The 15,632-nt window shown below is 38.3% G+C and overlaps 1 protein-coding gene across 2 annotated transcripts in view; it reads left to right on the forward strand.

Moving 5' to 3' along the window:
• Nucleotides 1-15,632, forward strand: part of lpcat2 (lysophosphatidylcholine acyltransferase 2) — a 46,926-nt gene that overhangs the window by 19,124 nt on the left and 12,170 nt on the right. For both annotated transcript variants that reach the window (XM_048605885.1, XM_048605886.1), the window contains one exon: nucleotides 9,305-9,359. In XM_048605885.1, coding sequence (XP_048461842.1) covers nucleotides 9,305-9,359 — 55 coding nt within the window. The remainder of the gene's footprint in view (nucleotides 1-9,304; nucleotides 9,360-15,632) is intronic.

The raw sequence follows: 15,632 nt of genomic DNA on the forward strand, positions 1-15,632 counted from the left end.
AATTTTGGCACTAGCCCCCTGATGTTAGTCAGAAGATCTTTGCAGGGTTAAAATGGCTGAGATTGCTGGTGTTTTTACTCATGCTTTAGTCAATGTCTGGTAGTCCATCTTGGTTTTGCAATGCTTTAAGTTACATCTTTCATTCTATAAAATGCAGATTCTCTTGATTGTGAAACATATCATCTTGGACTTTTAATTTTCTCTGAGTAACTTTTGTGACAGGGGATCAGAATGTCTGCCATGTGTCCCTGAAGTATTTTCATTGATTTTATGAAGACTCTCCTTTTGAAGATTTTGAGGGTGCTGAATTTGAACAAAATTGCAGTTCGGTTATTGCTACATATTAATTTAATACTGGAGGGTTTTCTCCATTGATATAAAATGGCATTGTCTGCATGAGGATAAAGATATTGCACAAAATGTATGTACTTCCTGTATGTACAATACATTGTGCAGGCATGTCATTTTTTTATTCATGAAGAAACAATTTGCATATCCCTATTCACTACAGTCTACATTTTTGTCAATAAAATGGGAGATGAATATGTGTCCATTACTTCCTGAAAATTTTGAATAAATGGAATCTCATAATCTTGCCCTTTCCTTGCTGTACTACTGTAGGTAAGGGCACCCTGTGAGACTGTATTTAAGTCCTTTTGTTCTAACCATTATTAAGAGTTGCATTGTATTTGCCACCTTGGGAAATCTTCCTTGCCAATGCCATGTAGTCCTATATTTAGTAGTTTTGCCTCAAACATAGTTCTTGAGAGTTCACATTGTGGCCCAGTACAGATTATAAAATTGTGATGATAACCAACTACAAGAGTTACTTGCAATCAACTGCAGGGAGAGCGAAGGGAATAACTTTTTTTTTAAATTAAAAATGTTGAGACCAAGTGAAAAGAACAAGTTTTCCCTCTCCGTATATGTCTAGAAACAAACCCTGACCTCAACATTAAAGATTAAAAAAATGAGTTTCACAATGCTACTGGTGTCAATACATTAGGACCCCTGAGGGGCTACAGAAGTGGCCACTTCTGCAGATCTCTGGAGCTCACCATACTTAGACAGACCATTCCTACTTTTGAATCGTGCAGGATGGGCAGAACGTAACAACATTGTCTTTAATGCTGATTTGGTGTTAAACTGCCACTTTAGAACCTGCGGGTCCCTTCCCTGCTGGTGCTAATAAAGACATCAGCATGGAATTTTAGGTGAGCTCCTTTTGACTGCCCTCCGCTGCTGCAGTTAATGGAAACATGTGTATACTTGTGGTGTTAGAGCTCTCAATTGTGGAGAGTCAGAACAGAGTAGACTTCTACTTTTCAAAAAACTAGGGTTGAGTTGAAGACATCCGTGTAGAAAATACTTAAGTACAGGCCAATTTGTGTCATTTTCTCTCCTCTTCCCCTGACAACGAAAGTATTTTATTCAAATGGTAGCGGTCATTAGTTTACCTAGTAAACTAATGTGGCCAGTGTTCGAGGAACTAGAGGTGATTCTAGGGATTAAGAACATCCTCGCATGGTGAGATTCTGTCCGAAAGTCTGACAGAAATTTTTGTAATTTATCACTAATCAGAGAAAACAATTCTATAATTTTCATCAAAGTCAAAAATAGCACTAGAACATTTTTAAAGAATTTCCTTCCAACATTGGTCTATGTAGTAGGTCTTCTAATGGTGTTCTGAAGTTTTTTGCTAGAAAATGGACTCTTTAATGCTGTCTAGTTTATTAATAGTATATTAATTGTCTATTAATAGTATTTGATGTCAGCTTAATGTCTTTGGTGACATGGTTGAGCTTGTGCTAACCCTGTGGTTTACCATGGATATTTATTTGCTATCTTGCAGCGCAATATATAGTAGCCTGTAAAATACTGATACCTTTCTTAATAGCAGGCTGTCTTGTAAGTGTATTGAGAACACCTTAGTCGTGTTCCTTCAGAAATAGCCCAGCTGAAATTTGCTATAAGGGCTTTGACTTGGGGTTTCCCAATTCTCATCTAATGTAGTGTATAAATGCATGTCTTGCTCATAGATTGGAAATCTTGCTAAAAGACTTCTGCTAATTGAGGTCAGTGGAAAATATTTAGTTTTTTTTTTGAAAGATAGTAAGACATGATTTGAAGGTATTGAGGTGTTGTCTTAATGTTAATGAGAACTGCATGTGATGTGATCCCTTTTTCCTTTAAGAAAAATACCAAATATATTCTTTAGGAGATGTCAAAAATGGTTAATGGAAAATAATTGTAGCAAGATTTTGTTTTAAATGGTTGCATTTTCTTAAACAGCAGTATTTTGTTTTAGTTTTCTGGTTTAAAGATCAAAGAACTTTTTTCAATGTCCTATTTCTTAGATTAATCAGCAGTAAAGGAAGTTGCCACCATATCTAAAGCTTTATTCAATTTCCTGTTCATACCAAAGGTTATTGGCTGCTAAATGTGGTTTTGGTATTATTGTGTACAAATCTTTATCTAAAAGAGCTAAGTTAGCAAGTATGTAGATTTTGTTTTTACAGTATTTTGTATGGTAACTAATAGTTTGTAATTCAGACAACAAGGTTGCAGGGCAAATAAGTTAGCAAGCCACTCGTTCTCATTCATCTATCCTAGGAGATCCTGAGTGAAGACAGCAGACTACAGCATGATGACAATGTTTCTGGAGTAATAACCTAGAGACCCAGACATGAATTTGGATCCTAGCATGCCAGTTGGAGGAATTTCCATTCAATTAATAAATAACATTGGAATAAAAAGCTTATAATGATCATTCAGAAACTCCTGGATCTGGTTTATTGGAGAAAATCTGTCGCCCAGACCTATTCCTATCAATGCCTCCAGAACAGCAGTGGCTGCTCTCACACTTGTGTCCTGCAAAAATAGCCTGAGAAGCCAGCCCCTCAATTATCTGCTGCTAAAGTAAAGTCAATTGAAAGAACTGGGCAGAACACTTAGCATTAACCCAAGCGACAGAAGTGATAATATTACATCCTGTCCAGTTGACTATGCAAAATCCTCCTCATTGTCTAGAGATCAGAGTCAAAATTGAGAGACCTGCCCCACAGACTAGTCAAGCAACAGCCTGATAGTCATAGTTGCATAATCATATCTTCCAACCAATGTCCCATTCCTCCATCACAATCCCTGCATATAGCCCATCTCAGCAGCAGATCAAACCCACTGGTCCTAGGAGTCCTCAATATTGGTTTTGGATCCTATAAATTCCTCATGGTAGACAAGGAAACCTGATTGCCACCTTGGATTCTACCTCAGATAACAAATTTGCTTTGTGTTGAATCTCACTTGGAAGAGGTATTGAGTAGTAAGACCTCAAGATGCTGTGGGTGGGACTTACAATGCCCATCACCAAGATTAACTCAGTGACAGCTCTACTGATGTTTCAGGCTAAGGCCTGAAGGCCATGTCTACTGGATTCTGACAAATGGTGAAAGAAACAACAAGCGCAGAAAACCTATAGCCTCATCTTTCATCAGTCTACTAATCCCCAACGGCATTTGTTCTTGATAGTTTTAGTAAAAGTGGCCATCCCACTGTCCTTGCACAGGCAAGGTTGCACAGTATGTGTTATATGGCAATATCTCTGTGAGCCACTGTGATTATTTACAGAAACAGAAATGCATTCAACAACCAATCTAACTTCTTCATTAAGCATCAACTCTTGAAATCTCCTTTTGCCATCACCTCCAAACCCTTAGTAGTGCAAGCTTACCTTAAGTAGTGGTGCTCTCATATTGTGAAATACCCTGAAATTGTCAAGGCATAGAGCAGGAGTGGGCCATTTGGCCTTTTTATTGATAGGTAGGCTGTCAGTCAGATCGGGACTGATCTCAACATGTTTTAATTCCACTTCCCTACTTGTGTAGCAACCCTACCCCATACCCTTAATACCTACATTGATCAATAATTTGTTTAATTCAGTGTTCAATATACTTAGCATTTCAATTTATTCAGATCACCACCTAATTCTTCCAATGTATCAAGGCCTAACCTTTTCAATCTTTCCTCATAAGACAACTCTTTCATCCCAGTAATTTATCTAATGAATCTTTTCTGAACTGCCTCTAAGGCAGATATATTTTTCTTTAAGTAAAAAAAAAACTGGATGTGATGCTCTAGGTGTAGTCACATTAATGCCCTGTAATGTTGTAACAAAGCTTCCCTTCTTTTATGCTCTACTCCCTTTGCAGTAGAGGTTAACACTCCATTTGTCTTCCTAATTATTTGCAGCATCTGAATGTTAACTTTTTGAAAGTCATATAGAAGAGCATGTGGATTCCTTTATATTGCAGCAATCTATAGTCTCTCTCTCTTCTACCTTTTATTCTTAACAAAGTGGACAAACTCGTGTTTTCCCAGACTTGGTTACTTCGCTTTACAAATAGGGAGACCGAATAGAAACAGCTGCTAGGATTTGATCTATTTATCCTTCAAATCAATTTTTTAACATGTTTCAGTACTTTTTTATGGTCAGTCCAATAATCCTGTTTTCTTCCTTCCTGAAGAATTTGCATAGACCGTGTTTCCTCTGCAACTCACGTTAAATATGTTTGTTAATCAAATTAAGTAGAATATTTGTTTAGTGTGAATTTTGGCTTTCGTGGTGTATTTAATTTGCATAATTTAAAATTTACCTTTAAAAATGTTCTTGTTTAATGTTTCAGTAAACAATATCCTCGGTCTAGATACCTTCTCTCAATTCAAAGGAATGAAGCCATTGATCCTAGTCTTTGGAATAACTAACTCCTCGATTTAGTTAACCTTTATTATTCTGCAGCTGCTGTTGTGGTGGTGGAGGTGGAGATGTTGTGGGAATTGTCATGTTGCTATTGTGGCTCCTATTCCATGTATTTTGAGTCTTTATAATAAAATAATTGTTTATTTCCAATGATTTTGTCATTGGGTCTTTAAGTAATCCAGCTTGAAGCTGGGTCTGTTACTAATTTTACTGTCATATATTAATGAATAGGTTACTTACTTACAGTTCAGTATAGTTTCCTGCTGGCTGGTGCATTTGCAGGAGTTATTGTTTTAACTCTAAGAACAATATCAACTAAGTTCAGGTGGTGGATGTTATATTTGAAAGACTTTATTTCCTCCTCAGCACACAGCGGAGTTTTTAAGATTTTAGCACTTGTGGAACAATACCTTGCCACAGGAAAGAACTTATTTTTCACCCCCAAACGTCTACTAACATATATTTACTGCCTGTGTTCCCATATAAATAAAATAGTGGTAAGTAGAATGACCAGAAAAATGAGATGGTTAAATTGCTGACTAATATGGCAATAAAAAGAAGCATAACAAAAGAAATAAAGATTATAAGAAACATACAAACTATTTCCTCCACACTGAACTTGGTTCAGTTTCTTTTCAAATGCTGTTTATCTTTAGTTTTTACATATTCCATCAAAGGGTAGAATCCAAAAAGTTTTTGTTTTGTTCCTTCCATAGGTATTTTCCAGATGTTGAATTAACTGTGTAATAGCCGAATATTTGTTTTCATTTAAGATTTGAATGTCAGAGTTTATTTTATTTTTATCTGAATTACCTTTAAGAACTTACTTAGATCATGAAAGTTATTTCAATGTGGACGTTCAGACAAATTATGCTAATCTACCGTGCTTTCTGGCTTTTTGACTTGTGATTAGGCAGAGACTTGAAACTAATACTCTAGAAAACTTTTTCAAAAATATACTTTATTCACAAAAACTATATGTTTAACCAATCTGTATAGTTATGTCACAAAGTAATTAAAATCGGACACTATATAAAATAAAATACCACACTCCTCAGTTGTGCACTTTCTCAATTGTCTCAATGCAATTGCAAAAAATATGCTGTTAACTATAAACGTTTCATTACAACATACGTCCCAAACTATTCTATATGCTGCCAGCCCCTGGGACCTTATAGCAGAAAGTGATCTTCCCACACCATTGTTTTTGGTAGCAAAATTACTGGTATTCATAGAATATTGAGAAGTACATCACAGAACATTTGAATAGGACATTATAGAGCATACATTGAAATACCACTGTTCTGAATTGAGCAATTTGAACTATTAAGTGCTTCAGTCCAATTTCAAATGTTTGACGTTTAATTATAAACATTCCCTTTTCAAGTGAACAGCCCAAGGGTTCTACAAGTTACGTGCTCTTTTGTAGGTATATTATGACAGACTTAGATAGTGGCCTTTACAGCAGCTGCCCCAAGGTTTAGTGCATCTCTAAGCATGTAATCCTGAAACTCTGAATGTGCCAGTCTGTTAGTCAGCTGAGAAGATGACTTTACAACGAGATCAATAAACTTTGAGCAGACCAAAGAGCATCTTTCACCAAGTTGATGGTCCAGGCTTAGTTATTGATTGACTCTGTGTGTGTCCCTGGGAATAGCCAGTAGAGCACAGTTCCGTGTTACGAATCTGCTCAGGATGAACTTCCGCAAAAACCACTGCACCTGTCTCCAAACATTTGCAGAAGCACGTTCCAAAAGGATCCTTGTTTGGTAATGTTGTTTGGCTTGGGTAGCTTGAATGGGTAAAAGGAAATCTTATGTATGGTGAAATCTGATTGCAGTAAAAACAAAAAGGCAGCTTTTGAAAGTAAGGTTAATGTGCGATCTGAATCAGTGGTGTTACCCTGTAGTAAGTTCAACTATACACTCAGTATTTTTTAAATTGTGAATAATAAATAAGATTAAAATATTGTTTCTGGGAGCAAAGCGTTAAATGCATTCCTGTTAAACAAATGAGGAACAGTAAAAGAGGAAGCTGTGGTGTGAATGTCTCCCAGTTGATACATCAGTGGCGAAACACGCTTACGAAAGTATGTTCTCACTCCTCACTATTATATTTATCCTCCAGTTTCTGGTGGCAAATATTTGCAACTCTTAAGTTGAAATGAAACTCTAAATTTAAAGTGATTTATCACATGAAAAAAGTGATTTATTTCTTAGTTATGTAGCAATGTCATCAAATAAATACTGTTCCCTTAAGCCGTGAATAGGCACTTGAAAAGTCAGATCCCTGATAATTTACAGTTTAACATTTAGACAGGGTAATGGAATGAAACAGAGGGTTTGGCATGGCTGCAAGCTGAATTACTACTTCTTGGGTAGGGCAACGTCAAAGAGTTCATACATAACATCAACTGTGTACACAACAGTGAGGCCCATGGTTGGCCTGTAGAACAGAGCATCCATCATACCACCTTTTAAATAGACTGGCATCTCATTGTCTGCCTGGAATATCTTCTGCTTCTGGGGAACCTTATTCTCCACTCGCTGGCCAGCTGTATGCTGTCAAAACTAATCAAAAGCCGTCAGAGCCATCACTCCAATTGTCTTTCTCTCGGAATCTCTTTATCACTGCTGCATTAACAGTTTTTCAATCCTCTGGAACTTTTCCAGAATCCCCCACACTCTAGCTATTTCCTCTAATATCCCAAAATGCAACCCATTGGGCCCAGGGGACTCATTGGCTTTTAGCCCCATTAGTTTCTGTAGTAGTATTTCTTTAGTGGTAGGCATTATTTAACCCCCCAGTTGCAAAGATGAGGGGCAAGACCAACTGCTTGAGAGATGTTGGATGAAAGAAGAAGAGCCACATGAGAGGGTTGGGAAACTCCGGAGGAGGCTTCACAAGAGGGGCTAGTTAGGGGTAGAAGGGAAGGGTGGGGACCTGTAAAGAAAGAATTGTGAGTTTCAAGCTTGTCAATGAGCAGGACTATTCAGTTAACTGGGAGCCAGTGAGCCTTGAAATCCGAGATAATAAATACCTTGGAAATGAATGTGGAATTTCTACTTCAAGGCTGCATAAGTTCAGGAACTGCTATATTTCAGGGGTAGGTGATTGGTGTAATGGATCCTGTTTGCAATGAATAATGTCAATTGTTATATTTCAGTCTGAACCTGAGATGTGAGATGCAGAGAAAAGGATAGTAACTGCTTGATTACATTTTTCCAGCTTTGTGCTTTATGATGGAAATATATTAGCTCTGACCTCACCAGACAGAGGAAGGTGTGTTTAGGGTGATTATCTTTGTGTGTTTGTGTATGTGTGCGTTGGTTACTTTGGGGGGAAAAAAAAATCACTCTTGGTAATGTATGCTTGTTGTCTCACCAACTTAAATACTGTTGTCTAGGAAATTATTGCTTTCTTCCTGTGTTATGTCTTTAAGTTTACTTAAATAATTCTTAATGAGTTTAATTACTTTAATTCTATGAGAGTCCAAAAATCCCATATGTCATATAAATACAGAAGATGTTGTTACTACATGACTGCATCATCTAATAAATGAGTTTTAAAGAGTCAAAATATTGTCCTCAAATCAAAACACAGCTCTCAAATTTCAGGAACAGCCTTTGTTTCATTTTGATATGGGAAATGAGATATCATGATATTTTTGATCTTGTGCACGTCTTTCAAAAGTGAAACTGTTTTGAGAGAATTTTCAATCTTTCAGTCTGATTTCTTCATTAAATCTCTCAGACTCCAACTGAGATATTGTTAAAATAATAACAAAGCCCTGGAGAAACTCATCAAAGTTAATGTTTGAGTCCGGACTCTCTCATCTTTACACTCATTGGACTCAACATTAACTCTATTCCTCTATTCACAGATGCTGCCAGACCTGAGGTTTCCTAGCACTTCCTGTTTTTATATCAGATACCCAGCATTTTGCTTTTGTGTGTCATTATTTTGGTGGATAGGATGGCCATATCTTGACTTTCAAGCCTGCACCAACTCTCCATAGATCCAGTTTCAAATTAATGAAAACTAAATATAGGTTTGACATCAAAGTTTTCACACATCATACAATTGCATGGGATGCATTCTTGAGAAGGTAGTAGAAATGAAAACCCTGAAATCATTTCAGTTTTGATTAATTTGCTGCGATGGGGAGAATGTCTAGTATAACTCAAGGTGAACCAAATAATCTTCCTTGACTGCAATTATTCATTCTTTAACACCAGTGGGTATGTCCCTTACTTGGCTGTTCCATTTTCATTTGCTTTGTTTTACTAGGAAGTATCTCCAGTTGCTCGCCTAAGCTGGTGGAAGTGATTCATTGATGGGAATCTAGAATCCCAAAACTGCATGGTATAGTGTGTTCAAATACACATGCATGCTATTGGTGAATTATTTTTAAGTGACCTGTTAAATGAATAGTCTTGGTAATCTCGCTAGGTTTACAGTCATCTTTGGTGAAAACATGAACAGTTTGCTATCAGAAGAATTCTTAGATACTTTGCTTTTCAAACATCACTGTTTGTTGTCTTGCAGGATGACGCTTATGTTCTTAACGTTATGTCAACCTTGTTCAAATGTGGAAGTTGAGGTAAGGATACAAATTATGGTTCTTAGCCTCTGCCATTGAATACATTTTCCATTCACCTTGATCATAGGAAATTTGAAATGAACCTTTTATTGAGGAAAAGGTAAAATAGGAGACATGATGAAGATGTTCAAAATGAAATGGATAATTTGGATGCAAAGTGTTTGTTTTTGAGCCGAACACGAATCAGAGCATAAGAATTAAAGAGCAGGCCATTCAGCCCCTCAGGGCCAGCCTGACCAATTGATGTAATCGTGGCTGAACTGATTGTGACCTGAGCTCCCCTTTACTGTCTGCCCCCACCCCTCACTTCATACCTGTGACACACTTGATTAAAATTCTATCTAATTCAGCCTTGAATACATGACTCAGCTTTCACTGCTTTCAGGCATTGAGAGTTCTGTAGACTTAACAGTGCACAAGAATTCTCCCTAGCCATCCCTCTTTAAGTGGGATACTTCTCACGTTTTAAACTCTGTCCCATAGTTCTAGGCATCAACACTGGGAAGCAGCAATAACATCCTCCCAGTATCCATCCTGTCAAGTCCCCTCAAATCATACATTTCAATAAGATTACCCATCCTTTTTTCCTAGCTCCAATGGAAACAGACCTAACGCGTTCAACCTTTCATTATAAAATATTTATGAAATGAGTGGGCCTTTTGTGAATTGTTTCTACTGCAGCTATGTCCTTTCTTATGGAGACTAAGAATGTACAAGGTCTCCCTATGGCCCTGTACAGATGTAGCACCACTTCCCTAGGTTTATTCTTGATTTTGATTGCAAAAATTACCTTTACTTACCTTTCTTCGCTTGTGCACCTGCATACCAGCTTTATGTAATTTGTGCATAAGGACACCCAGATCCCTGTGACTTGTAGACTTCTGCAGTCTCTCTATTTGCACAATATAGTGCTTTTCTATTCCTCTGGCTAAAGTGGTCAGGTTATTCCAATGCTTTCCTCTATTGGCTCTTTTTGACCACCCAGTTACAGCTTAGAGACTTATCTAAGCTCTGACCCCTGGGCAATTTACTTCCCACATAGACTCAGTCTCTTCATCCATTCCGTTGATTTAAAATTGTAAGTGTTGAGGCGCCAGCATATCATCCCTGTGACACTTCACTTGTAACTGCTTGCCAGCTCAAAAATCATCCATTTTTGCCTGCTGCCTATTTTCTGTTAACTATCCAAATCTCCCAGTATACAAGTATTTTGTCACCTAATCTATGGGGTTTTATTTTGCGTAGCAGCCTTTGATGCGGCACATTACCTTTAGGAAATCCAAATACACCATACTTACAGGTTTACCTTTATTCACCTTATCACTTACTTCCTCAGAACTTTTAAATAGGCCAATCAAACAGAATTTCCTCTTCACAGAAACAAGTTGGTTCTGATTGTATCATGACTTCCTAAATGTAATAATATTATATTTCATTCGTGCTTTTTTCTATGGCAGACATCAAAACTGCCCTATAATTTCTAAATTTCATCCTGTCTTGAGCAGAGATTTTACATTGGCTGAAGTTGGTCGTTGTTGCCTTGTACCCTACAGAGGAGAAATCACTCCTTTGCTGACACTCTTTCCCCAAGAACGAACCCTTAGAATGCAACAGGAATAAGGACATTTCTCTTGCTAGTTGTGTCTCAGCTGTAAATGAGCGTATACCTTATTTTTCTTTCTGCAAGAAATCCTGTTGAAGTTGAATAGATTTCTTTCCTGGTGGCTAAAGGAATGTCATGCCTGCAAGGCATGAGGCAGATAGCAATTTTTTTTTAAACTGTACTGTCTTGTTTAATTTTTAAAATGAACTCACGCCAGTTTTAAAATTTCTAGCAATTACCAGGGTAAAAACTAACTCGTGACTCTCTGGAATTTTACATGTGTCACGTGACAAATGTAACATAAAGGAGCAAAAACACTGTCTACTGCAACCAATTAAGGGCAGCGTTGAAACTCATGGCTGACGTGGTGCTAACAGCCCCGCAGTTAGCTCATTAAATTATTTTGATGAGTGACATTGAAACCACCTTGCCTCGTCCAAGAACCCTATCATATTATTTGAAAATCAGATGTTTCAGTAGCTTTAAATATACAGCTCTGAACTCTTTTAATTTTGAGTGCTTTTCAACATTGAAACAAACAATAAGCAGCTCGGCTCAGGCCAGGAAGGAAGTAGGATTCTAGAACATAACCAGCTGTGGTTAACCAACTAAGTGAAGGGTAGTATAATATTGAAAGAAAAAAGCATATAATATTGCAATGATTAGTCATAAATCAGAGGATTGGGAAAGTTTTTTAAAAACCAACAAAAGATGACAAAAAAAACTGTGGGCAAACTAACAAGTAACAAACAGCCAATAAGAGCTTCTATAAATATATAAGAAGAGAGAGGCCAAGGTGAACATAAGTACCTTAGATAACCAGGCTCTGTTAAAGCCCATGGTATTGGGGATAGTATATGAATGCAGATAAAGGATTAGGTAATTAATAGAAGACAGCATTGGAAGTAGTGGGGCATTAGCAGGATTGCAACCTGTAACTATTGGAGTGCCACAGGTACTTAAAATATATTATTGACTTGAATGACAGAAGTGAATTTACTATCAGCAAGTCTGCGGATGACACGTCGGTGGGCAGGCAAGTAGTGAGGATGAGACAAGAACTTTTGAAAAGGGACAGACTTAGCAAATGGAACAAAATGTGGGAAATGTGAGGTTATGTACATTGCAGGATGAATAGAAGAGTTGAATATTATTTAAATGAGCAAGGCTGCAGCACAAAAGGGTTTGGCAGTCTTTGTGCATAAATCACAAGCAGCTAACATCCAAGTTCAGTGGATGTTGGCCTTTATACTCCATTTGCTTTGAAATTTAAAAAAAAGAACCAGGGCCATCTTGCTGAAACTGTACAAGTTACTAGTCAGACCAGCTGGAAAACTGAACAGCTTAGGGCACCTAATCTGAGGAAAGATGTATTGGCTTTGGAGGCAGTCCAGAGAAGGCTAATTAGATTGAGATAACAAGGTGTAGAGCTGAATGAACACAGCAGGCCAGGCAGCATCAGAGGAGCAAGAAAGCTGACGTTTCGGTACTGGACCCTTCTTCAGAAATGGGGGAGGGGAAGGGCGCTCTGAAATAAATAGAGAGAGGGGGAGGCGATGATGGTGGATGGAGGAGCAGATAGGTGGAGAGAAGACGGACAGGTCAAGGTACCAGGGACGAGATGGGCTGGTCTTGGGATGAGGTGGAGGGTGGGGAGATTTTGAAGCTTGGGATGAGGTCGGGGATGGGGATCACTGTCCCATCTCGTCCCTGCCTCCTTGACCTGTCCGTCTTTTCTCCCACCTATCCGCTCCTCCCTCCTCACTGACCAACTCCCTACCTACACTCACCTGTACTGGCTTCATCCCTGCCTCCTTGACCTGTTCTTGGAGGTGAGGGGTGACCACTGCACAGTTCTCACAGCCTGGCATATCCCCTCCACCCCTTACCATTGCCATTATGTTTGAGCCAAGGGGTCAATCCTGGTTCAGTGATGAGTGCAAGAGGGCATGCAGGGACAAACACCAGACAGGCATAAAAATGAACAGTCAACTTGATGAAACTACAACATGGTCCTATTTGCACGCCAATCATGTAAACAGCAATTGATAAATTCTGCAAATTGATTGCAGAACCAGTGGACCTGGTCAAAGTTCTGTGGTCCTACTAAATCCAGATGTAAATGTTGGTGAGCAATTGAGCAACTCCATAGAGGAGGTTCTCCACAAAGGCCATTGTCCTGATAATATTCCAGCATTTGTACTGAAGGCTTGTGTTCCAGAACCTGCCCCTCCCTTAGCCAACCTGTTCTGGTACAGCTGTAACACTGGCATTTACACGGCAATGTGGGATATTGCCCTGGTATCTTGTACAAAATATAGTTTATTACAACCTGCCAATTACTGCCCCATCATTTTACTGTCAAACATAAGTGATAAAAGGGCTCATCAATAATACTATCAAGCAGAGCTTTACTCACAATAACATTGACATTCAGTTTGGATTCTGCCAGGGCCACTCGGTTCCTGACCTCATTACAGACTTGCTTCAAACTTGGAGAAAAGAGCTGAACTCCAGAAGTGAGTTGAGAGTGGCTGCCCTTAACATCAAAGCTGTATTTGACCAAATGTGACATCAAGGCAGTCTAGCAAACCTGGAGTCAGTAGGAATCGGGTTGAAAACTTTTCATTGGTTGGAATAATAACCAGCGTAAAGGAAAATATTTGTAGTTGTTCAAGGTCAGTCATCTCAGCTTCAGGGAATCTGTACAGGAGTTCTTCGGGGAAGTGTCCTAAGCCCAACCATCTTCAGCTGTTTCATCAATAACTTCCCTCCAGAATAAGGTCGGAAGTGGGGATGTTCGCTGATGATTGCACATTGTTTGGCACCATCAGACACTGAAATAATCCATGACCAAATGCAGCAAGACCCAGCTTGAGCTGACAAGTGGTAAATAATGTTTGGATCACAAAAGTGCCCAGTAATGATCATCTCCAGCAAGTGAGTATCTCTCATGCCAATTCCTCCACTAGTAGAAATCTCAATATCTACCCTGTCAAGCCCCCTCAGAGCCTTATATGTTTCAATAAGATTACCCCTCATTCTTCTAAACTCTGATGAATAAAGGCATAACCTGCTTAGCCATTCTCAATAAGTCAACTCCTTCATCCTAGGAATTAGTTTAATGAATCTCTTGAATTACCTCCAATGTCAATTTATCCTTTCCCAAAGCAGGGGACCAAAACTGTACACTTGGCATGGCCCCACCAACACCACCGTTTACAGTTTTAACCCTCCAATCTCTTCACGATAAAGGTCAAAATTCCATTTGTCATTTTCAAATAATTGCTGCACCAACATGCAGACGTCTTATGTTTCATGCACAGGAACACCCAGAACCCTCTGCTTCATTTTCCTGGAATCTGTCTCCACTTAAATAATAGTCTGTCTTTTGCTTCTTCCCATCAAAGTGCATCACCTCTCACTTTCCTGCATTAAACTCCATCTACCGGGTTTTTGACCATTCACTCAATCTACCTTTTTCACCTTGCAGATTCTTTACATCCTCGCCACAACTTACCCTCACACCTATTTATTTTTATTTTATTGGCAAGTTTGGATATATTACACTGCCCTTCCTCTAAGTTATTAATATTGATAGTAAATAATTGAGGCCCTAGGATCCTGGTGGCACGCCACTAGTTACATCTTTCCAAGCTGAAAAAGACCCATTAATTGCAATTCTAACTTCTGTGTGTTAAACAATCCTCACTTCAAGCAAATAAATTACCTCCACTACCATGAGCTCTTGTGCAATAAGCTTTTATGTGACACCTTGTTGAAATCCTTCTGGAAATGTAATTTATTACATCTACTGGTTTTCCTTTATCAACTCTGCTTGTTATATCCTCAAAGAACTCTTAACCAATCTGTGAAACATGATTTACCTTTCACAACCATATTGACACTGGTTGCATTAAGCTTTTCAAAATGACCTGCTATTCTTCCATAATAGCATTTGTTTCAATGACAAATGTTAGGCTAATTTGCCTATAGTTTCCTGCTTTCTGTCTCCCGCCTTTCTTGAAAAAGGGCATCAGATTGGCAGTCTGCCAATTCCTTGGAGATTTCCAGAATCCAGTAAGTTCTGTAATATTTTGATCAAACCTGCCGCTCAGCCCCCACCACCATCTTCGTAGCCACTTCCTTGGATGCAGGCCATCAGGTCCTGAGGGCTTGTCTGCCTTCATTCCCATTGGTTTGTCAAATACTTTGACACTTGTAATAGAGAACATTATATAACCTATTCTCCCATTTAGCACTTTGATTACCTGATGCCTTATATGTGGCACCTTATGAAATTCCTTCTGGCATCCAAATATATTATTTGTATAGATTCTCTTTTATCAACCTTGCTTGTTATATTCTCAAAGAACTCTAGCTAATTTGTCAAATGTGAATTCCTTTTCACAAAATGTGTTGAATGTTATTTTTTTCTAAATCCTCCTATTTCTTCCTTTATTAATGGACTCTAGCATTTTCTTAAAGACTGAAGTCATGCTGTTGAATGTTCATCTGATAGATTATTTTGTATTTTTAGATCAGTTTTACATTATGCAGTCTTACCATCCATTTCTGTGTTAGCATTGTCAATACTTCGGCAAAAAGTGAAACAGAATCTGTTTGATCTAATGTTGCTAATTAGCTTCATTTTTGTGCTTTAGCTATTT

The sequence above is a fragment of the Rhincodon typus genome, chromosome 15 (assembly GCF_021869965.1).
Source record: "Rhincodon typus isolate 14 chromosome 15, sRhiTyp1.1, whole genome shotgun sequence".
NCBI classification, from domain to species: Eukaryota; Metazoa; Chordata; class Chondrichthyes; order Orectolobiformes; family Rhincodontidae; genus Rhincodon; species Rhincodon typus.